The sequence below is a fragment of the Haliotis cracherodii genome, unplaced genomic scaffold, assembly GCF_022045235.1.
Source record: "Haliotis cracherodii isolate W230 unplaced genomic scaffold, xgHalCrac1.p SCAF_3, whole genome shotgun sequence".
Lineage (NCBI taxonomy): Eukaryota > Metazoa > Mollusca > Gastropoda > Lepetellida > Haliotidae > Haliotis > Haliotis cracherodii.
In genome coordinates, this window is record NW_027266286.1 from 58,913,510 (window position 1) to 58,939,733 (window position 26,224).

At 43.9% G+C, this 26,224-nt stretch overlaps 1 protein-coding gene across 1 annotated transcript in view; it reads right to left on the reverse strand.

Annotated features, from left to right (window-relative positions):
* Positions 1 to 2,852: 2,852 nt before the first annotated feature.
* Positions 2,853 to 26,224, reverse strand: part of LOC139474583 (protein O-mannosyl-transferase TMTC1-like) — a 96,725-nt gene continuing 73,353 nt past the window's right edge. The window contains exons 15-18 of the mRNA XM_071257652.1: positions 18,747 to 18,884; positions 7,985 to 8,116; positions 7,791 to 7,868; positions 2,853 to 7,181 (exon numbers count right to left, since the gene is read on the reverse strand). Coding sequence (XP_071113753.1) covers positions 7,044 to 7,181; positions 7,791 to 7,868; positions 7,985 to 8,116; positions 18,747 to 18,884 — 486 coding nt within the window. The 3' untranslated portion in view covers positions 2,853 to 7,043. The remainder of the gene's footprint in view (positions 7,182 to 7,790; positions 7,869 to 7,984; positions 8,117 to 18,746; positions 18,885 to 26,224) is intronic.

Genomic DNA, 26,224 nt, shown 5'->3' on the forward strand with positions numbered 1-26,224 from the left:
GCGCGCGTGCGTGCGTGTGTGTGTGTATGTGTGTGCGCGCGCACGCCTGCACGCACGAATGTGTGTCTACATTCTTTCCATCTTTCTTATATAATGAAATTACAGAGTATTACCTGTTCTAGTGTTCTGTCAGATGCTTTGCTCATCCCTGACATGTTCGTATGGGGGAGAGGTCTGGAGAAATAGGCGGCTGTGGAAGTACAGAAATGTAATACTGCCTTGAAACGTCGACTACAACACGTGCAACATGTGGGCGGGGATTATCCTGCTGCAAAGTGACGTTACGTCCCTGCATTTGCACAAAGGATGCGATCCCGAACGATGTCGTCCCGGTAGCGCACGCCATACTTCGAACGTCAAACGTGGACGACCGATCCGTGGCATGCTGTAGATATTGTGTTCCGATGAACATTAATTTTTTTCCTTTCCTGATCCGTGAAGATTCCGGGATAGAATAGGTCTTCAGCAACCCATACTTGCCGTAAAAGGTGACTAACGGGATCGGGTGGTCAGGATCGCTGACTTGGTTGATGCATGTCATCGATCCCAATTGCGTGGATCGATGGTCATGATATTAATCACTAGATTGTCTGGTCCAGACTCGATTATTTACAGACCGACGTCATATAGCTGGAATATTGCTGAGTGCGACGTAAACCAACCTTTCCTATTTGTAGCATACCCATGGCGCGAAGACGTTGATTTTAAGCAAGCCGTGGCATTGCGTAAGCGTTATTTACGTTCAAACAAAAGTGTTTTATGAGTAACCGATAGCTAAACAATCAGTGTGCGCTGTTCACATTCAAAAACAACGTGTGTGAGTTTCATGCTCCCAACAAACACGCAAACATCTAAATTCTGCGCCGTGCATTAACATGAACGTGCAAATTGTGTTTCACGACCTTTAGGTCGAGGACGTATCTTCATGAATATGTATTAAAAGACGCAATATTTGATATCAGAATAAATCTATTGTTATTGAACTTTATATGAAGCAAAGTGTCTTGTTTCCGTTAGTATTTAGAAGACATTTGTGGACGTCCACATCGCTTTCACGTTCTTCGTTAATTTAGTCTGTCATACACACCCTGAAACAAATATATCTAATACAGCCCTTGCAAGTCTATAATGTTTAGCAAGTCTAGATTACTGCAATATCTGAAAATGAAGTCTCTGGGCTCCTTTTCATTCGATTTGATAACTATAATTTAACATTTTTTCTGTAAAATATATTCATTTCAGGGACTAGATGTTAGTCAACATTACATTTTAAACCTTATTTTATTTAATATAGAATATTGTTTACTAAATGGGAAATACTGTTTATTATGTGTATAAATGTACCTCCTTACTGTACGTAACTTCAAGCCTATCAAGTGTAGTTATGAATATTTGAATATTTAGAGTTGATAGTATTATATAGGGGAGAGAGAGAGAGAGAGAGAGAGAGAGAGAGAGAGAGAGAGAGAGAGAGAGAGAGAGAGAGAGAGAGAGAGAGAGAGAGAGAGAGAGAGAGAGAGAGAGAGAGTTTGTGTTGTCCTATATTACGCATAATGGAAGGTTAATGTCCTTTACTGTGTTCAATATTAACTATGAAATATATTTACTGTAAATGAAACGAATTTGTGATTGTAATACATATATTGTTACAGTACATTTGAAATTAGTATTTGTGGAAAATGAACAGCTGTGTTTTAGTTCGAAACAGCTGTAATTGTGACAAGATAGACAGTCCCCGCAGCAAGTATGCAAGACCACACATCTCTATTCATGCTGGGCAGCGTGTCAGCTTCTGACACAATCGTGGATAATACCCTACATAATATAAGTTTTTCGCTATTTCAAACAGTTTGTAAGCAGTATAGGCTACAAGGCACGTGCGGATATCGTGAGCAACAAACGATATGGTCCTACCTCAAGCAACCCAAGTTAAACAAATATACCCGACGCAACGTGTCTGTGGATTCGGGAGTGGGCATGCTTGCATGTAATTTGAAACTACAGAAGTCTGAGAAAAAACACAGTTCTGATAATGCACCAAAGCGTAATTCATTGCCTAAATTACAATCTGGTAAGTTAACCTGATATCGCACGCACTGCACTCGGCTGATAGACAGGGAAGCCCTTTGTCAAACTGCACTTACAACATCATAATTGTACACTTTTTATTCTATATGTTTTGAATTCACTTCCGAGGTATTTGGAGCAAACATGTATAATTTGGTCGTTAATCATGTGTAAATGGGGACGTTTGAGAAGCAGCAGCAGGCTTTTGAACCAGGTCCCTTATCAAGCATGCATTTTACATTTCGGGTTCTGTTTAAATACCCTTTCATATTACAGTCGCACATTACGGCGCTCCATAGATTTAGGGAACAAAGCCTGGGGCGGATCAACGTATGATGACTTAATAAACCATCTGTACACGTGATGTATTTATCATGGAATGAAAACTTGAAGCAGTTGTACACATGATGTATTTATCATGGAATGAAAACTTGAAGCAGTTGTACACGCGATGTATTTATCATGGAATGAATACTTGGAGCAGTTGTACACACGATGTATTTATCAGGGAATGAAAACTTGAAGCAATTGTACACGCGATGTATTTATCACGGAATGAAAACTTGAAACAGTTGTACACGCGATGTATTTATCATGGAATGAATACTTGGAGCAGTTGTACACGCGATGTATTTATCACGGAATGAAAACTTGAAACAGTTGTACACGCGATGTATTTATCACTGATACTTGTATCATGAGGCCAAGTCTCAAACAGCAGTGAAACTTGAGTGCATCTTCACACTCTGGTGTCACATATTCTCTTTATAACACAAAACATGGAATAAAAACAATAACAGTTTATTTCCTATGATGGAGGGTGGCTATATCAACAATATGTAAACAATGGTATGGAAAACTACCAATACTGACCAGTAAATCACATTTGTCACGGACATCCTCTATCATGTAATGCTGTAGGATGGGTGATACACTAAGGACAAAGGAATGCATAGAACAGGATATATGGGATTACCTATGATATAAAAAAATATAACTGAAAAATATGTGACTAAAGTATGAATATTGTAAATCACAATACATATTTATTTACAACAGAACAAACCTACATTGTCTGTGACTTAATTCAAACATTATATTATGCCATGAAGCCGCGATTGTCTCTCTACACTGAATTGACATATTCGTGAATGAGTGAAACAAATTTTATATCATAGTCGGCAAATGTACATTAATATTATGAAAAATGGAATGAAATTCAGTTGGAGCAGTGGTCGATAGTATGAGCACCTATTCACTCTTCCAGGGTACAAAGACTTAAATTCAGCCTGTGAGTGAGTGAGTATGGTTTTTATGCAGCTTTTAGCAATATTCCAGCAATATCAAGGCTGGTGGCAGGCACCAGAAATGGGCTTCACACATTGTACCCATGTGGGGAATCGAATACTTCAGCACTAGGCTTCCCCACTTTACCTATCAGCAAGTGGCAGGCCAGAGTAGGCCTGTGATCTGCCCTTTCAAGTGTTATTCATATTTGGCAGTCAGTTCAACCAGACAGCGGAAACTTGACGGCTATAATGAAATGTTTGAATGCTATGGAGCTATTCTGCCCAGAATGCCAACATTCATCCCACATAGCAATATCTTCTCTGGCTGACCTTCTGATTTCATATATATATCTAGGAGAGATAACTCCCAGCAGCCTCATTCCTATGTAACTCTTAGGTTCGTGGAGAGTACAAAATGTTCCTACCCAAGATGTCTGCTTTCTAGAAGATCATGTGCTCATGGCCAGAAATAAACTACTTCCAGCTCCACTTCTAAATCCTATATACATCCATCGCTTTCAAATCAATCTCTAATTTTCTCAATTCTCAGGTTGTACTTTTGTTAAAGACAATAAAACAAATTTACAGATACGATACATGATGATCATCATTATGCTTAACAAGACATGGATCACTGTAAATAAACAATACAAATATGGATGTTTTTAGACATATTTAGACAATGAATGGCTATGAAAATTTCACGAAAATTATTCTACAAAAAAGCAATAAACAAATTATAAAGATATTGCATGACTACTTGGATTGCACAATTTACTTCCTGTTGTAATCCTGGACAATGAAACAGGGGAGTACAGCATTGCGAGTGAGTGAGTGTGTTGAGTTTAATGCTGCTTTCAACAGTATTTCAGTTATATCATGGCATGTCAGCTTGGTCTGGGGAGAACAGCGAAGTGATGTGCAGGTCTTAGATGTTTACCACTCTGTCAAAACCAATTAGAACAGAAACCTAATCAGCATCAATCTGGGAATTGAACCCACAACTAAAGGTTTCTGACATGCCTAAGGGATTCAGAGTGAGTGAGTGAGTTGGGTTTAACACAGTATTACAGTTATATCATGGCGTGTCAGCTTAATGTGGGAGGAAAGCCCGAAGTGGTGCAGGTCTCAGACTTTTAACACTTCGGTGAAACCCACGAGCACGGGTATGGTCCTGACAAACCTAGAAATTGGGGCGAACCGGGATTCGAACCCACAATCATAGGTTTCTGGGGTCCCCAAAGGACACAACTCTGCACAGCGAATCGCAGCGCCTTAGACGACTGGGCCACCTGTGCCCCCTAAGGGATTCAGAGAATTGGGGAGGTTCCTCAGACAACTGGACCACCCGTGCCCATGATTGTGTAACACAATAAGAACATCAACATTCTGGTTTTATCCACGTGTGTGTAGAAGTTTGAATACTTAAATTGAGCAACAGTTAAAGAAAGAAATTAAGAAATGATTCATTTTGATAGGCAGTTGTCACGTGCATACACAAATATTTTACTACCAATTATCTGGCCCCAGCGTCACATGATATGCACAAAATACATCACTTTGACGTTTTTGTCTGAAACAATAAAATCATGACACTTTGTCACACAACATGCACAAAGTACAATCAATTTCTCATTATTCATTGAGGAACTTTGCATATTAAAGAGGTTTAACAAGGCAGAAAAAACATGAACGATACATTAAAGTACAAAGACCATCAGGCTGTAGTTCAACATAGGCATTAAATATTTACAATAATTGCAACATTTTACTACAGTACATGAAAAATTAATTCAAGATATTCCAAACCCTGTCTTTATCACATAAACCCATCTAACAACTTAAGCCACAGATTTTTTATTTTTCATTTCACGGGCCCACAGCCCCAACTGAAAAGCAGCTGGAAAAGAAATAAATGAAACAATAAAATATTTATTTTTATTACGTCTCCCGCTAGTAATATAGACCCTATTATAAAATATATAATGTTATATATATATTCCATGTCTACATCACTATCAGTGATTCAAGAAGCCAGCTGCAGTTTTAACTCCACAGCAGATAAATAAATAAATGAATTTATTTTTATTTTTATTTCGACCAACATTGTGTGGAAACGCTTGAATAAATCCGTGAAACATAAAATTACAAAGCAATGGGATATAACAGGCATCTCCTAATTTCTAAACTGATCAAAACTTAAAATGAAATTCATCACAGTCTAAAAAATAAATAGGAACAAAGTCAAAAGAAGGATAGAATAGGTATTTTAGTTTGGCTTCAACTGAACACAGTGAACACTTCATATCTAGTTGAGTATTACCGGGTCACTGTAAGGAAGTTAGCCACACATATCTGTCTGTTCCTTATACCATAACACCACTATGCAGTATGTGATAACACTCTTATCATTCTAACAACCATTGACAAGACAATGTAACATTATACTTCAATAATATCTTTCCATAAGATAATGATTTTTTTATAAAAACTTTAAACAAAATAGTTTTGGCAAGCAAATTTGTACTTTTTTTCATATCTGGTATATATGGCCAACACAATCAGAAAGTAAGTTGGCATGTGTGTGAATGATGTAAATCCTTCTGAACTATCAACAGTACAAACATAAACAATTGAGAAGACTTGGAATATTGAAGACATCGGAGAGATTTTCCTGTTGAAATAGGATCTTAGTGAACTGAATATCCTTTGGCAATATTTATACACATATCTACTACAAGACTGTTATGTACATGAGTGAGTGAGTGAGTGGATTGGGTTATTTGCCTCTTTTACAGAATTCCAGTTATATCATGGCGTGTCAGCTGAATGTGGGAGGAAGCCCGAAGTGATGCAGGTCTCAGACGTTTACCACTTCGGTGAAACCCAGGAGCACGGGTATGGTGCTGACAAACCTAGAAACATACTCGGTGCGAACCTGGATTCGAACCCCCCACAAAAATCCTTCTGTTTTAGGTAACATGCCATTTTGAGATATTGTTACAATGTCTCTTCAATGTAAGTTTTGACAATTTTTTCTGACTAGTTAAATAAAACTGTCAAAAATGTAGGTAAAATGGGCTGGCTATGAGAAACAAAAGTATTCATATTTTGTCCTTTAATTTTTATACACTTATGTACAATTGTAGCACTATAATACTGCTCTTGAGGCGAATTAAATCTTGTTGCACATGCTGATACATGTATAAACAGAAAATCACATAATTGTTGTCACATTCGATGAAGACTTTCCATCAATCGTATGCACATGGCATTGACACGGTGCAGATGGAGAGGTTAGCATGTGGCAGATGGTGGTCACCGGAAGAACTGGATCACGGCTCAACGTTCTTCTCTACATAATATAAGATGCTGGAGTCGATGCACCGTGTTTGAATTGTATTGTTAAAATATAAAGTAACCCGGTGCTCAATAGTGTCAGTTCCTGAAGGCCTTATGGTCTTCAAAGAGACACCAGACCAGTCTCCTGCTCTGATGCCAGGCGCGCCGGACCTTCAAAGGGAGGTAATCCAGAGTGGAGGTACACACTTGTTCCCTGCACAACAAGCACCTGCTGCCCTACTGGGCCCATACTGATGCTGTGGAGGATGTTCAAGACGATATAGATGATGTGGAAGACCATCCGACATTCATATGTTTCAATCCTCATCTACTGTATCATTCCTGTCAGCGCTTGGTGTGGTTGACGTCTGCTTGTTGTTGCTCCAGTCGCCCGAGTTTCGCGAGATTCTGTTTCACCAGTTGGTCGTCAGGGTCCAGCTTCAGAACAGCTTCATAGTGGCGGCGGGCATTGGCAAACTGGCCCTGGGAAACAGACAAGACACTTGAGTTTGATTGAGGTCAACTTGCAGGTTCATGAAACTGGACAGTGAATACCATATTCAACGTAATAAGCACCCAGGGCGCTCTCAAAATAAGAATTAGGGGGCTCTTTTAAGAATATATTTTTGTTGAAAAAAACAGAGTTGAAAGATCGTAAATGTCATGGTTTATGCTGACAGCCTGAAATGATACAAAAGAAAAGTCTGTGCGTATCATACACCACAGATATATATTTCCAGAATTTAACTGCCCGTAATTAAGGGTGCATATAACACATGAGTGCGCACTATACATGAATAAAAAAGTCTTGTGTACATTGACGAATCAGAAGGGGTGCTAATTGGGATTGTTCACCAGCCAATATATTAGCAAATATCGCCGTGGACACGAGTAGTAATTTATTTCAGCAAGTGAATCGTCTTGTATCGAAACAGAGAAAAACGGATAGTGTATTGTATCTTTGAATGAAAACTTACGGTGCACCAATGTATCCTTTCAACCCTAATAACCACACAATTCTAACATTTCACACGTTTTCAAAGAAGTAAAGAAAACACAGCACTGAGACCAACACTAGTACTGTGTACCTACCTTCAGGTGATAGATAGCACCGAGATTCAGATGTGCCTTGGACTTGGAGGCATCAAACTGCAGGGTTTCCTCATAATACTGAAAACAGGATTACACTTGCCGGGTGAAAATGCCAACAATTCAGCAGAAATATGTAAGAATAAGGTGAGCGCAACACAAATGGGGTTCATTCTAAGAAAAGTCAAGTTGCTTACCTGTGCCGCTAGTTCCATCTCCTTCAGATCTTTGTACATGTTGCCAAGATCATAGCTCAACATTGCTCGATAGCCATTGTCCTTTTGGAGAAGAGCAGCTTGGGCCACCGCCTCACGTAGGTAATATACAGCCTGGAGAGAAAGCACTGACAGTTAGACACAAGGGAAGAGCAGTTTGGGCCTCCGTCTCATGTAGATAACAGGGACAGTTAGACACAAGGGAAGAGCAGCTTGGGCCTCCGTCTCATGTAGATAACAGGGACAGTTAGACACAAGGGAAGAGCAGCTTGGGCCACCACCTCATGTAGGTAACAGGGACAGTTAGACACAAGGGAAGAGCAGTTTGGGCCTCCGTCTCATGTAGATAACAGGGACAGTTAGACACAAGGGAAGAGCAGCTTGGGCCACCACCTCATGTAGGTAACAGGGACAGTTAGACACAAGGGAAGAGCAGTTTGGGCCACAGTCTCATGTAGATAACAGGGACAGTTAGACACAAGGGAAGAGCAGTTTGGGCCACAGTCTCATGTAGATAACAGGGACAGTTAGACAATGGGAAGAGCAACTTGGGCCACCACCTCACGTAGGTTACAGGGACAGTTAGACACAAGGGAAGAGCAGCTTGGGCCACCACTTCATGTAGGTAACAGGGACAGTTAGACACAAGGGAAGAGCAGCTTGGGCCACCACCTCACGTAGGTAACAGGGACAGTTAGACACAAGGGAAGAGCAGCTTGGGCCACCACCTCACATAGGTAACAGGGACAGTTAGACACAAGGGAAGAGCAGCTTGGGCCACCGCCTCACATAGGTAACAGGGACAGTTAGACACAAGGGAAGAGCAGCTTGGGCCACCACTTCATGTAGGTAACAGGGACAGTTAGACACAAGGGAAGAGCAGCTTGGGCCACCACCTCACGTAGGTAACAGGGACAGTTAGACACAAGGGAAGAGCAGCTTGGGCCACCACCTCACATAGGTAACAGGGACAGTTAGACACAAGGGAAGAGCAGTTTGGGCCACCACCTCACATAGGTAACAGGGACAGTTAGACACAAGGGAAGAGCAACTTGGGCCACCACCTCATGTAGGTAACAGGGACAGTTAGACACAAGGGAAGAGCAGCTTGGGCCACCACCTCACATAGGTAACAGGGACAGTTAGACACAAGGGAAGAGCAGCTTGGGCCACCACCTCACATAGGTAACAGGGACAGTTAGACACAAGGGAAGAGCAACTTGGGCCACCACCTCATGTAGGTAACAGGGACAGTTAGACACAAGGGAAGAGCAGCTTGGGCCACCACTTCATGTAGGTAACAGGGACAGTTAGACACAAGGGAAGAGCAGCTTGGGCCACCACCTCACATAGGTAACAGGGACAGTTAGACACAAGGGAAGAGCAGCTTGGGCCACCACCTCACGTAGGTAACAGGGACAGTTAGACACAAGGGAAGAGCAGCTTGGGCCACCACCTCACGTAGGTAACAGGGACAGTTAGACACAAGGGAAGACCAGCTTGGGCAACCACTTCATGTAGGTAACAGGGACAGTTAGACACAAGGGAAGAGCAGCTTGGGCCACCACCTCACATAGGTAACAGGGACAGTTAGACACAAGGGAAGACCAGCTTGGGCCACCACCTCACATAGGTAACAGGGACAGTTAGACACAAGAGAAGACCAGCTTGGGCCACCACCTCATGTAGGTAACAGGGACAGTTAGACACAAGAGAAGAGCAGTTTGGGCCACCACTTCATGTAGGTAACAGGGACAGTTAGACACAAGGGAAGAGCAGCTTGGGCCACCGCCTCACGTAGGTTACAGGGACAGTTAGACACAAGGGAAGAGCAGCTTGGGCCACCGCCTCACGTAGGTTACAGGGACAGTTAGACACAAGGGAAGAGCAGCTTGGGCCACCGCCTCACGTAGGTAACAGGGACAGTTAGACACAAGGGAAGAGCAGCTTGGGCCACCGCCTCACGTAGGTTACAGGGACAGTTAGACACAAGGGAAGAGCAGCTTGGGCCACCACTTCATGTAGGTAACAGGGACAGTTAGACACAAGGGAAGAGCAGCTTGGGCCACCACCTCACATAGGTAACAGGGACAGTTAGACACAAGGGAAGAGCAGCTTGGGCCACCACCTCACGTAGGTAACAGGGACAGTTAGACACAAGGGAAGACCAGCTTGGGCCACCACTTCATGTAGGTAACAGGGACAGTTAGACACAAGGGAAGACCAGCTTGGGCCACCACCTCACATAGGTAACAGGGACAGTTAGACACAAGGGAAGAGCAGCTTGGGCCACCACCTCATGTAGGTAACAGGGACAGTTAGACACAAGGGAAGAGCAGCTTGGGCCACCACCTCATGTAGGTAACAGGGACAGTTAGACACAAGGGAAGAGCAGCTTGGGCCACCACTTACCATAGGTAACAGGGACAGTTAGACACAAGGGAAGAGCAACTTGGGCCACCACCTCATGTAGGTAACAGGGACAGTTAGACACAAGGGAAGAGCAGCTTGGGCCACCACTTCATGTAGGTAACAGGGACAGTTAGACACAAGGGAAGAGCAGCTTGGGCCACCACCTCACATAGGTAACAGGGACAGTTAGACACGAGGGAAGAGCAGCTTGGGCCACCACCTCATGTAGGTAACATGGAAAGTTAGACACAAGGGAAGAGCAGCTTGGGCCACCACTTCATGTAGGTAACAGGGACAGTTAGACACAAGGGAAGAGCAGCTTGGGCCACCACCTCATGTAGGTAACAGGGACAGTTAGACACAAGGGAAGAGCAGCTTGGGCCACCACCTCACGTAGGTAACAGGGACAGTTAGACACAAGGGAAGAGCAGCTTGGGCCACCACTTCATGTAGGTAACAGGGACAGTTAGACACAAGGGAAGAGCAGCTTGGGCCACCACCTCACATAGGAAACAGGGACAATTGGACACAAGAGAAGAGCAGCTTGGGCCACCACCTCACATAGGTAACAGGGACAGTTAGACACAAGAGAAGAGCAGCTTGGGCCACCACCTCACATAGGTAACAGGGACAGTTAGACACAAGGGAAGAGCAGCTTGGGCCACCACCTCACATAGGTAACAGGGACAGTTAGACACAAGGGAAGAGCAGCTTGGGCCACCACCTCATGTAGGTAACAGGGACAGTTAGACACAAGGGAAGAGCAGCTTGGGCCACCACTTACCATAGGTAACAGGGACAGTTAGACACAAGGGAAGAGCAACTTGGGCCACCACCTCATGTAGGTAACAGGGACAGTTAGACACAAGGGAAGAGCAACTTGGGCCACCACCTCATGTAGGTAACAGGGACAGTTAGACACAAGGGAAGAGCAGTTTGGGCCACCACCTCATGTAGGTAACAGGGACAGTTAGACACAAGGGAAGAGCAGCTTGGGCCACCACCTCACATAGGTAACAGGGACAGTTAGACATGAGGGAAGAGCAGCTTGGGCCACCACCTCATGTAGGTAACAGGGACAGTTAGACACAAGGGAAGAGCAGCTTGGGCCACCACCTCATGTAGGTAACAGGGACAGTTAGACACAAGGGAAGAGCAGCTTGGGCCACCACCTCACGTAGGTAACAGGGACAGTTAGACACAAGGGAAGAGCAGCTTGGGCCACCACTTCATGTAGGTAACAGGGACAGTTAGACACAAGGGAAGAGCAGCTTGGGCCACCACCTCACATAGGTAACAGGGACAATTGGACACAAGAGAAGAGCAGCTTGGGCCACCACCTCACATAGGTAACAGGGACAGTTAGACACAAGAGAAGAGCAGCTTGGGCCACCACCTCACATAGGTAACAGGGACAGTTAGACACAAGGGAAGAGCAGCTTGGGCCATCACCTCACATCGGTAACAGGGACAGTTAGACACAAGGGAAGAGCAGCTTGGGCCACCACCTCATGTAGATAACAGGGACAGTTAGACACAAGGGAAGAGCAGCTTGGGCCACCACCTCACATAGGTAACAGGGACAGTTAGACACAAGGGAAGAGCAGCTTGGGCCACCACCTCACGTAGGTAACAGGGACAGTTAGACACAAGGGAAGAGCAGCTTGGGCCACCACCTCACATAGGTAACATGGACAGTTAGACACAAGGGAAGAGCAGCTTGGGCCACCACCTCATGTAGGTAACAGGGACAGTTAGACACAAGGGAAGAGCAGCTTGGGCCACCACCTCACATAGGTAACAGGGACAGTTAGACACAAGGGAAGAGCAGCTTGGGCCACCACCTCATGTAGGTAACAGGGACAGTTAGACACAAGGGAAGAGCAGCTTGGGCCACCACTTCATGTAGGTAACAGGGACAGTTAGACACAAGGGAAGAGCAGCTTGGGCCACCACCTCATGTAGGTAACAGGGACAGTTAGACACAAGGGAAGAGCAGCTTGGGCCACCACTTACCATAGGTAACAGGGACAGTTAGACACAAGGGAAGAGCAACTTGGGCCACCACCTCATGTAGGTAACAGGGACAGTTAGACACAAGGGAAGAGCAACTTGAGCCACCACCTCATGTAGGTAACAGGGACAGTTAGACACAAGGGAAGAGCAGTTTGGGCCACCACCTCATGTAGGTAACAGGGACAGTTAGACACAAGGGAAGAGCAGCTTGGGCCACCACCTCACATAGGTAACAGGGACAGTTAGACACAAGGGAAGAGCAGCTTGGGCCACCACCTCACATAGGTAACAGGGACAGTTAGACACAAGGGAAGAGCAGCTTGGGCCACCACCTCATGTAGGTAACAGGGACAGTTAGACACAAGGGAAGAGCAGCTTGGGCCACCACCTCACATAGGTAACAGGGACAGTTAGACACAAGGGAAGAGCAGCTTGGGCCACCACCTCACATAGGTAACAGGGACAGTTAGACACAAGGGAAGAGCAGCTTGGGCCACCACCTCATGTAGGTAACAGGGACAGTTAGACACAAGGGAAGAGCAACTTGGGCCACCACTTCATGTAGGTAACAGGGACAGTTAGACACAAGGGAAGAGCAGCTTGGGCCACCACCTCATGTAGGTAACAGGGACAGTTAGACACAAGGGAAGAGCAGCTTGGGCCACCACCTCATGTAGGTAACAGGGACAGTTAGACACAAGGGAAGAGCAACTTGGGCCACCACCTCATGTAGGTAACAGGGACAGTTAGACACAAGGGAAGAGCAGCTTGGGCCACCACCTCACATAGGTAACAGGGACAGTTAGACACAAGGGAAGAGCAGCTTGGGCCACCACCTCATGTAGGTAACAGGGACAGTTAGACACAAGGGAAGACCAGCTTGGGCCACCACCTCACATAGGTAACAGGGACAGTTAGACACAAGGGAAGAGCAGCTTGGGCCACCACCTCACATAGGTAACAGGGACAGTTAGACACAAGAGAAGAGCAGCTTGGGCCACCACCTCACATAGGTAACAGGGACAGTTAGACACAAGGGAAGAGCAGCTTGGGCCACCACCTCACATAGGTAACAGGGACAGTTAGACACAAGGGAAGAGCAGCTTGGGCCACCACCTTATGTAGGTAACAGGGACAGTTAGACACAAGGGAAGAGCAGCTTGGGCCACCACCTCACATAGGTAACAGGGACAGTTAGACACAAGGGAAGAGCAACTTGGGCCACCACCTCATGTAGGTAACAGGGACAGTTAGACACAAGGGAAGAGCAGCTTGGGCCACCACTTCATGTAGGTAACAGGGACAGTTAGACACAAGGGAAGAGCAGCTTGGGCCACCACCTCACATAGGTAACAGGGACAGTTAGACACGAGGGAAGAGCAGCTTGGGCCACCACCTCATGTAGGTAACATGGAAAGTTAGACACAAGGGAAGAGCAGCTTGGGCCACCACTTCATGTAGGTAACAGGGACAGTTAGACACAAGGGAAGAGCAGCTTGGGCCACCACCTCATGTAGGTAACAGGGACAGTTAGACACAAGGGAAGAGCAGCTTGGGCCACCACCTCACGTAGGTAACAGGGACAGTTAGACACAAGGGAAGAGCAGCTTGGGCCACCACTTCATGTAGGTAACAGGGACAGTTAGACACAAGGGAAGAGCAGCTTGGGCCACCACCTCACATAGGAAACAGGGACAATTGGACACAAGAGAAGAGCAGCTTGGGCCACCACCTCACATAGGTAACAGGGACAGTTAGACACAAGAGAAGAGCAGCTTGGGCCACCACCTCACATAGGTAACAGGGACAGTTAGACACAAGGGAAGAGCAGCTTGGGCCACCACCTCACATAGGTAACAGGGACAGTTAGACACAAGGGAAGAGCAGCTTGGGCCACCACCTCATGTAGGTAACAGGGACAGTTAGACACAAGGGAAGAGCAGCTTGGGCCACCACTTACCATAGGTAACAGGGACAGTTAGACACAAGGGAAGAGCAACTTGGGCCACCACCTCATGTAGGTAACAGGGACAGTTAGACACAAGGGAAGAGCAACTTGGGCCACCACCTCATGTAGGTAACAGGGACAGTTAGACACAAGGGAAGAGCAGTTTGGGCCACCACCTCATGTAGGTAACAGGGACAGTTAGACACAAGGGAAGAGCAGCTTGGGCCACCACCTCACATAGGTAACAGGGACAGTTAGACATGAGGGAAGAGCAGCTTGGGCCACCACCTCATGTAGGTAACAGGGACAGTTAGACACAAGGGAAGAGCAGCTTGGGCCACCACCTCATGTAGGTAACAGGGACAGTTAGACACAAGGGAAGAGCAGCTTGGGCCACCACCTCACGTAGGTAACAGGGACAGTTAGACACAAGGGAAGAGCAGCTTGGGCCACCACTTCATGTAGGTAACAGGGACAGTTAGACACAAGGGAAGAGCAGCTTGGGCCACCACCTCACATAGGTAACAGGGACAATTGGACACAAGAGAAGAGCAGCTTGGGCCACCACCTCACATAGGTAACAGGGACAGTTAGACACAAGAGAAGAGCAGCTTGGGCCACCACCTCACATAGGTAACAGGGACAGTTAGACACAAGGGAAGAGCAGCTTGGGCCATCACCTCACATCGGTAACAGGGACAGTTAGACACAAGGGAAGAGCAGCTTGGGCCACCACCTCATGTAGATAACAGGGACAGTTAGACACAAGGGAAGAGCAGCTTGGGCCACCACCTCACATAGGTAACAGGGACAGTTAGACACAAGGGAAGAGCAGCTTGGGCCACCACCTCATGTAGGTAACAGGGACAGTTAGACACAAGGGAAGAGCAGCTTGGGCCACCACCTCACATAGGTAACAGGGACAGTTAGACACAAGGGAAGAGCAGCTTGGGCCACCACCTCATGTAGGTAACAGGGACAGTTAGACACAAGGGAAGAGCAGCTTGGGCCACCACCTCACATAGGTAACAGGGACAGTTAGACACAAGGGAAGAGCAGCTTGGGCCACCACCTCATGTAGGTAACAGGGACAGTTAGACACAAGGGAAGAGCAGCTTGGGCCACCACTTCATGTAGGTAACAGGGACAGTTAGACACAAGGGAAGAGCAGCTTGGGCCACCACCTCATGTAGGTAACAGGGACAGTTAGACACAAGGGAAGAGCAGCTTGGGCCACCACTTACCATAGGTAACAGGGACAGTTAGACACAAGGGAAGAGCAACTTGGGCCACCACCTCATGTAGGTAACAGGGACAGTTAGACACAAGGGAAGAGCAACTTGAGCCACCACCTCATGTAGGTAACAGGGACAGTTAGACACAAGGGAAGAGCAGTTTGGGCCACCACCTCATGTAGGTAACAGGGACAGTTAGACACAAGGGAAGAGCAGCTTGGGCCACCACCTCACATAGGTAACAGGGACAGTTAGACACAAGGGAAGAGCAGCTTGGGCCACCACCTCACATAGGTAACAGGGACAGTTAGACACAAGGGAAGAGCAGCTTGGGCCACCACCTCATGTAGGTAACAGGGACAGTTAGACACAAGGGAAGAGCAGCTTGGGCCACCACCTCACATAGGTAACAGGGACAGTTAGACACAAGGGAAGAGCAGCTTGGGCCACCACCTCACATAGGTAACAGGGACAGTTAGACACAAGGGAAGAGCAGCTTGGGCCACCACCTCATGTAGGTAACAGGGACAGTTAGACACAAGGGAAGAGCAACTTGGGCCACCACTTCATGTAGGTAACAGGGACAGTTAGACACAAGGGAAGAGCAGCTTGGGCCACCACCTCATGTAAGTAACAGGGACAGTTAGACACAAGGGAAGAGCAGCTTGGGCCACCACCTCATGTAGGTAACAGGGACAGTTAGACACAAGGGAAGAGCAACTTGGGCCACCACCTCATGTAGGTAACAGGGACAGTTAGACACAAGGGAAGAGCAGCTTGGGCCACCACCTCACATAGGTAACAGGGACAGTTAGACACAAGGGAAGAGCAGCTTGGGCCACCACCTCATGTAGGTAACAGGGACAGTTAGACACAAGGGAAGACCAGCTTGGGCCACCACCTCACATAGGTAACAGGGACAGTTAGACACAAGGGAAGAGCAGCTTGGGCCACCACCTCACATAGGTAACAGGGACAGTTAGACACAAGAGAAGAGCAGCTTGGGCCACCACCTCACATAGGTAACAGGGACAGTTAGACACAAGGGAAGAGCAGCTTGGGCCACCACCTCACATAGGTAACAGGGACAGTTAGACACAAGGGAAGAGCAGCTTGGGCCACCACCTCATGTAGGTAACAGGGACAGTTAGACACAAGGGAAGAGCAGCTTGGGCCACCACCTCACATAGGTAACAGGGACAGTTAGACACAAGGGAAGAGCAACTTGGGCCACCACCTCATGTAGGTAACAGGGACAGTTAGACACAAGGGAAGAGCAGTTTGGGCCACCACCTCACATAGGTAACAGGGACAGTTAGACACAAGGGAAGAGCAGCTTGGGCCACCACCTCACATAGGTAACAGGGACAGTTAGACACAAGGGAAGAGCAACTTGGGCCACCACCTCATGTAGGTAACAGGGACAGTTAGACACAAGGGAAGAGCAGCTTGGGCCACCACTTACCATAGGTAACAGGGACAGTTAGACACAAGGGAAGAGCAGCTTGGGCCACCACCTCATGTAGGTAACAGGGACAGTTAGACACAAGGGAAGAGCAGCTTGGGCCACCACTTACCATATGTAACAGGGACAGTTAGACACAAGGGAAGAGCAGCTTGGGCCACCACCTCATGTAGGTAACAGGGACAGTTAGACACAAGAGAAGAGCAGTTTGGGCCACCACCTCACATAGGTAACAGGGACAGTTAGACACAAGGGAAGAGCAGCTTGGGCCACCACCTCACATAGGTAACAGGGACAGTTAGACACAAGGGAAGAGCAGCTTGGGCCTCCGTCTCATGTAGGTAACAGGGACAGTTAGACACAAGGGAAGAGCAGCTTGGGCCACCACCTCACATAGGTAACAGGGACAGTTAGACACAAGGGAAGAGCAGCTTGGGCCACCACCTCACATAGGTAACAGGGACAGTTAGACACAAGGGAAGAGCAACTTGGGCCACCACCTCACATAGGTAACAGGGACAGTTAGACACAAGGGAAGAGCAGCTTGGGCCACCACCTCATGTAGGTAACAGGGACAGTTAGACACAAGGGAAGAGCAACTTGGGCCACCACCTCACATAGGTAACAGGGACAGTTAGACACAAGAGAAGAGCAGCTTGGGCCACCACTTACCATAGGTAACAGGGACAGTTAGACACAAGGGAAGAGCAACTTGGGCCACCATCTCACGTAGGTAACAGGGACAGTTAGACACAAGGGAAGAGCAGCTTGGGCCACCACCTCACATAGGTAACAGGGACAGTTAGACACAAGGGAAGAGCAGCTTGGGCCACCACCTCACATAGGTAACAGGGACAGTTAGACACAAGGGAAGAGCAGCTTGGGCCACCACCTCACATAGGTAACAGGGACAGTTAGACACAAGGGAAGAGCAGCTTGGGCCACCACCTCACATAGGTAACAGGGACAGTTAGACACAAGGGAAGAGCAGCTTGGGCCACCGCTTCACGTAGGTAACAGGGACAGTTAGACACAAGGGAAGAGCAGCTTGGGCCACCACCTCACGTAGGTAACAGGGACAGTTAGACACAAGGGAAGAGCAGCTTGGGCCACCACCTCATGTAGGTAACAGGGACAGTTAGACACAAGGGAAGAGCAGCTTGGGCCACCACCTCATGTAGGTAACAGGGACAGTTAGACACAAGGGAAGAGCAGCTTGGGCCACCACCTCATGTAGGTAACAGGGACAGTTAGACACAAGGGAAGAGCAGCTTGGGCCACCACCTCACGTAGGTAACAGGGACAGTTAGACACAAGGGAAGAGCAGCTTGGGCCACCACCTCATGTAGGTAACAGGGACAGTTAGACACAAGGGAAGAGCAGCTTGGGCCACCACCTCATGTAGGTAACAGGGACAGTTAGACACAAGGGAAGAACGGCTTGGGCCACCACCTACCATAGGTAACAGGGACAGTTAGACACAAGGGAAGAACGGCTTGGGCCACCACCTACCATAGGTAACAGGGACAGTTAGACACAAGGGAAGAACGGCTTGGGCCACCACCTACCATAGGTAACAGGGACAGTTAGACACAAGGGAAGAACGGCTTGGGCCACCACCTACCATAGGTAACAGGGACAGTTAGACACAAGGGAAGAGACATGTACCTCTTTGTATCGTCTTTTGATCCCTGCGATGTTTGCTGCTGCTCGAAGTGCCTCCAAGTGTGAGGGATGATGGGATAGCACTCGCATCGCATACAGTTCCGCCTTGTTCAGCTCATTTTGTCGCATCAGCACATTTGCCTGAAGAAACAAGACACAGCATACAGCCTTGAGGAGGTCACAGGCATTCATTGTGCTGTACGATGTGTCTTCACATGTACCACGTAGTGAATGATAATGTATGTGCTGATCTCTTATGTACTCATGTAGTGTATGATAATGTATGTGCTGATCTCTTATGTACTCATGTAGTGTATGATAATGTATGTGCTGATCTCTCATGTACCACATAGTGCATGATAATGTATGTGCTGATCTCTTATGTACTCACGTAGTGTATGATAATGTATGTGCTGATCTCTCATGTACCACATAGTGTATGATAATGTATGTGCTGATCTCTCATGTACTCATGTAGTGTATGATAATGTATGTGCTGTTCTCTCATGTACCATGTAGTGTATGATAATGTATGTGCTGATCTCTCATGTACCACATAGTGTATGAAAATGTATGTGCTGATCTCTCATGTACCACATAGTGTATGATAATGTATGTGCTGTTCTCTTATGTACCACGTAGTGTATGATAATGTATGTGCTGATCTCTCATGTACCACATAGTGCATGATAATGTATGTGCTGTTCTCTCATGTACCACATAGTGCATGATAATGTATGTGCTGTTCTCTTATGTACTCACGTAGTGTATGATAATGTATGTGCTGATCTCTCATGTACCACATAGTGTATGATAATGTATGTGCTGATCTCTTATGTACCACATAGTGCATGATAATGTATGTGCTGATCTCTTATGTACTCATGTAGTGTATGATAATGTATGTGCTGATCTCTTATGTACTCACGTAGTGTATGATAATGTATGTGCTGATCTCTTATGTACTCACATAGTGTATGATAATGTATGTGCTGTTCTCTTATGTACTCACGTAGTGTATGATAATGTATGTGCTGATCTCTTATGTACTCATGTAGTGTATGATAATGTATGTGCTGATCTCTTATGTACCACATAGTGTATGATAATGTATGTGCTGATCTCTCATGTACCACATAGTGCATGATAATGTATGTGCTGATCTCTTATGTACCACGTAGTGTATGATAATGTATGTGCTGTTCTCTTATGTACTCACGTAGTGTATGATAATGTATGTGCTGATCTCTCATGTACCACGTAGTGTATGATAATGTATGTGCTGATCTCTCATGTACCATGTAGTGTATGATAATGTATGTGCTGATCTCTCATGTACCACATAGTGCATGATAATGTATGTGCTGATCTCTTATGTACCACATAGTGCATGATAATGTATGTGCTGTTCTCTTATGTACCACATAGTGCATGATAATGTATGTGCTGTTCTCTTATGTACCACATAGTGTATGATAATGTATGTGCTGATCTCTCATATACCACATAGTGTATGATAATGTATGTGCTGATCTCTTATGTACCACGTAGTGCATGATAATGTATGTGCTGATCTCTCATGTACCATGTAGTGTATGAAAATGTATGTGCTGATCTCTTATGTACCACGTAGTGTATGATAATGTATGTGCTGATCTCTCATGTACCACATAGTGCATGATAATGTATGTGCTGTTCTCTTATGTACTCACGTAGTGTATGATAATGTATGTGCTGATCTCTCATGTACCATGTAGTGTATGATAATGTATGTGCTGTTCTCTTATGTACTCACGTAGTGTATGATAATGTATGTGCTGATCTCTCATGTACCATGTAGTGTATGATAATGTATGTGCTGTTCTCTTATGTACTCACGTAGTGTATGATAATGTATGTGCTGTTCTCTTATGTACTCATGTAGTGTATGAAAATGTATGTGCTGATCTCTTATGTACCACATAGTGCATGATAATGTATGTGCTGTTCTCTTATGTACTCACGTAGTGTATGATAATGTATGTGCTGATCTCTCATGTACCACATAGTGTATGATAATGTATGTGCTGATCTCTCATGTACCACATAGTGTATGATAATGTATGTGCTGTTCTCTTATGTACTCACGTAGTGTATGATAATGTATGTGCTGATCTCTCATGTACCACATAGTGTATGATAATGTATGTGCTGATCTCTCATGTACCACGTAGTGTATGATAATGTATGTGCTGTTCTCTTATGTACTCACGTAGTGTATGATAATGTATGTGCTGATCTCTCATGTACCACATAGTGTATGATAATGTATGTGCTGTTCTCTTATGTACTCACGTAGTGTATGATAATGTATGTGCTGATCTCTCATGTACCACATAGTGCATGATAATGTATGTGCTGTTCTCTTATGTACCACATAGTGTATGATAATGTATGTGCTGATCTCTCATGTACCACATAGTGTATGAAAATGTATGTGCTGATCTCTCATGTACCACATAGTGCATGATAATGTATGTGCTGTTCTCTTATGTACTCACGTAGTGTATGATAATGTATGTGCTGATCTCTCATGTACCACGTAGTGTATGATAATGTATGTGCTGTTCTCTTATGTACTCACGTAGTGTATGATAATGTATGTGCTGATCTCTCATGTACCATGTAGTGTATGATAATGTATGTGCTGTTCTCTTATGTACTCACGTAGTGTATGATAATGTATGTGCTGATCTCTCATGTACCACATAGTGTATGATAATGTATGTGCTGATCTCTCATATACCACATAGTGTATGATAATGTATGTGCTGTTCTCTTATGTACTCACGTAGTGTATGAAAATGTATGTGCTGATCTCTCATGTACCACATAGTGTATGATAATGTATGTGCTGATCTCTCATGTACCACATAGTGCATGATAATGTATGTGCTGTTCTCTTATGTACTCACGTAGTGTATGATAATGTATGTGCTGTTCTCTCATGTACCATGTAGTGTATGATAATGTATGTGCTGTTCTCTTATGTACCACATAGTGTATGAAAATGTATGTGCTGATCTCTCATGTACCACATAGTGCATGATAATGTATGTGCTGATCTCTTATGTACCACATAGTGCATGATAATGTATGTGCTGTTCTCTTATGTACCACATAGTGCATGATAATGTATGTGCTGTTCTCTTATGTACCACATAGTGCATGATAATGTATGTGCTGATCTCTCATGTACCATGTAGTGTATGATAATGTATGTGCTGTTCTCTTATGTACTCATGTAGTGTATGATAATGTATGTACTGATCTCTTATGTACCACATAGTGCATGATAATGTATGTGCTGTTCTCTTATGTACCACGTAGTGTATGATAATGTATGTGCTGATCTCTCATGTACCATGTAGTGTATGATAATGTATGTGCTGATCTCTTATGTACCACATAGTGCATGATAATGTATGTGCTGATCTCTTATGTACCACGTAGTGTATGATAATGTATGTGCTGATCTCTCATGTACCACATAGTGTATGATAATGTATGTGCTGTTCTCTTATGTACTCATGTAGTGTATGATAATGTATGTGCTGATCTCTCATGTACCACATAGTGTATGATAATGTATGTGCTGATCTCTCATGTACCACGTAGTGTATGATAATGTATGTGCTGATCTCTCATGTACCACATAGTGTATGATAATGTATGTGCTGATCTCTCATGTACCACGTAGTGTATGATAATGTATGTGCTGATCTCTCATGTACCACATAGTGTATGAAAATGTATGTGCTGATCTCTCATGTACCACATAGTGCATGATAATGTATGTGCTGTTCTCTTATGTACTCACGTAGTGTATGATAATGTATGTGCTGATCTCTCATGTACCACGTAGTGTATGATAATGTATGTGCTGTTCTCTTATGTACTCACGTAGTGTATGATAATGTATGTGCTGATCTCTCATGTACCATGTAGTGTATGATAATGTATGTGCTGTTCTCTTATGTACTCACGTAGTGTATGATAATGTATGTGCTGATCTCTCATGTACCACATAGTGTATGATAATGTATGTGCTGTTCTCTTATGTACCACATAGTGTATGATAATGTATGTGCTGTTCTCTTATGTACCACGTAGTGTATGATAATGTATGTGCTGATCTCTTATGTACTCACGTAGTGTATGATAATGTATGTGCTGATCTCTCATGTACCACATAGTGTATGATAATGTATGTGCTGTTCTCTTATGTACCACGTAGTGTATGAAAATGTATGTGCTGATCTCTTATGTACTCACGTAGTGTATGATAATGTATGTGCTGATCTCTCATATACCACATAGTGTATGATAATGTATGTGCTGTTCTCTTATGTACTCACGTAGTGTATGAAAATGTATGTGCTGATCTCTCATGTACCACATAGTGTATGATAATGTATGTGCTGATCTCTCATGTACCACATAGTGCATGATAATGTATGTGCTGTTCTCTTATGTACTCACGTAGTGTATGATAATGTATGTGCTGATCTCTCATGTACCACATAGTGTATGATAATGTATGTGCTGATCTCTCATGTACCACATAGTGTATGATAATGTATGTGCTGATCTCTCATGTACCACATAGTGTATGATAATGTATGTGCTGATCTCTCATGTACCACATAGTGTATGATAATGTATGTGCTGATCTCTTATGTACCACGTAGTGTATGATAATGTATGTGCTGATCTCTCATGTACCACATAGTGTATGATAATGTATGTGCTGATCTCTCATGTACCACATAGTGTATGATAATGTATGTGCTGATCTCTTATGTACCACGTAGTGTATGATAATGTATGTGCTGATCTCTCATGTACCATGTAGTGTATGATAATGTATGTGCTGATCTCTCATGTACCACGTAGTGTATGATAATGTATGTGCTGATCTCTCATGTACCATGTAGTGTATGATAATGTATGTGCTGATCTCTCATGTACCATGTAGTGTATGATAATGTATGTGCTGATCTCTCATGTACCACATAGTGTATGAAAATGTATGTGCTGATCTCTCATGTACCATGTAGTGTATGATAATGTATGTGCTGATCTCTCATGTACCATGTAGTGTATGATAATGTATGTGCTGATCTCTCATGTACCACGTAGTGTATTAAAATGTATGTGCTGATCTCTCATGTACCATGTAGTGTATGAAAATGTATGTGCTGATCTCTCATGTACCACATAGTGTATGATAATGTATGTGCTGATCTCTCATGTACCATGTAGTGTATGATAATGTATGTGCTGATCTCTCATGTACCACATAGTGTATGATAATGTATGTGCTGATCTCTCATGTACCACATAGTGTATGATAATGTATGTGCTGATCTCTTATGTACCACGTAGTGTATGATAATGTATGTGCTGATCTCTCATGTACCATGTAGTGTATGATAATGTATGTGCTGATCTCTCATGTACCACGTAGTGTATGATAATGTATGTGCTGATCTCTCATGTACCATGTAGTGTATGATAATGTATGTGCTGATCTCTCATGTACCATGTAGTGTATGATAATGTATGTGCTGATCTCTCATGTACCACGTAGTGTATGATAATGTATGTGCTGATCTCTCATGTACCACATAGTGTATGAAAATGTATGTGCTGATCTCTCATGTACCACATAGTGTATGATAATGTATGTGCTGATCTCTCATGTACCATGTAGTGTATGATAATGTATGTGCTGATCTCTCATGTACCACGGAGTGTATGATAATGTATGTGCTGATCTCTCATGTACCACATAGTGCATGATAATGTATGTGCTGATCTCTCATGTACCATGTAGTGTATGAAAATGTATGTGCTGATCTCTCATGTACCATGTAGTGTATGAAAATGTATGTGCTGATCTCTCATGTACCACGTAGTGTATGATAATGTATGTGCTGATCTCTCATGTACCACGTAGTGTATGATAATGTATGTGCTGATCTCTTATGTACCACGTAGTGTATGATAATGTATGTGCTGATCTCTTATGTACCACGTAGTGTATGATAATGTATGTGCTGATCTCTTATGTACCACGTAGTGTATGATAATGTATGTGCTGATCTCTCATGTACCACGTAGTGTATGATAATGTATGTGCTGATCTCTCATGTACCACATAGTGTATGATAATGTATGTGCTGATCTCTTATGTACCACGTAGTGTATGATAATGTATGTGCTGATCTCTTATGTACCACGTAGTGTATGATAATGTATGTGCTGATCTCTTATGTACCACGTAGTGTATGATAATGTATGTGCTGATCTCTCATGTACCACGTAGTGTATGATAATGTATGTGCTGATCTCTTATGTACCACGTAGTGTATGATAATGTATGTGCTGATCTCTCATGTACCACGTAGTGTATGATTATTTGTGTGTTTATCTCAAATGTACTCAAGTAGTGTATGATGTCTGTGTTTATTTCATATAGTGTATGATGTCTGTGTTTCTCTTATGTGTACTAGTGTAATATATGATGTCTGTGTTTATTTCATGTAGTGTATGATGTCTGTGTTTATTTCATGTAGTGTATGATGTCTGTGTTTATTTCATGTAGTGTATGATGTCTGTGTTTATCTCACGTGTACTTGCGTAGTGTATGATGTCTGTGTTTATTTCATGTAGTGTATGATGTCTGTGTTTATCTCACGTGTACTTGCGTAGTGTATGATGTCTGTGTTTATTTCATGTAGTGTATGATGTCTGTGTTTATCTCACGTGTATATGCGTAGTGTATGATGTCTGTGTTTATTACATGTGTACTTTTGTAGTGTATGATGTCTGTGTTTATATTGAGTGTACTCGTGTAGTGTATGATGTCTGTGTTTATATCGCATGTAATCGTGTAGTGTATGATGTCTGTGTTTATTTCATGTAGTGTATGATGTCTGTGTTTATCTCACGTGTACTTGCGTAGTGTATGATGTCTGTGTTTATTTCATGTAGTGTATGATGTCTGTGTTTATCTCACGTGTATATGCGTAGTGTATGATGTCTGTGTTTATTACATGTGTACTTTTGTAGTGTATGATGTCTGTGTTTATATTGAGTGTACTCGTGTAGTGTATGATGTCTGTGTTTATTTCATGTAGTGTATGATGTCTGTGTTTATCTCACGTGTACATGCGTAGTGTATGATGTCTGTGTTTATTACATGTGTACTTTTGTAGTGTATGATGTCTGTGTTTATATTGAGTGTACTCGTGTAGTGTATGATGTCTGTGTTTATATCGCATGTAATCGTGTAGTGTATGATGTCTGTGTTTATCTCACGTTTACTTGCGTAGTGTATGTCTGTGTGTTTCATGTAGTGTATGATGTCGGTGTTTATCTCACGTGTACTCGTGTAGTGTCTGATGTCTGTGTTTATTACATGTGTACTCTTGTAG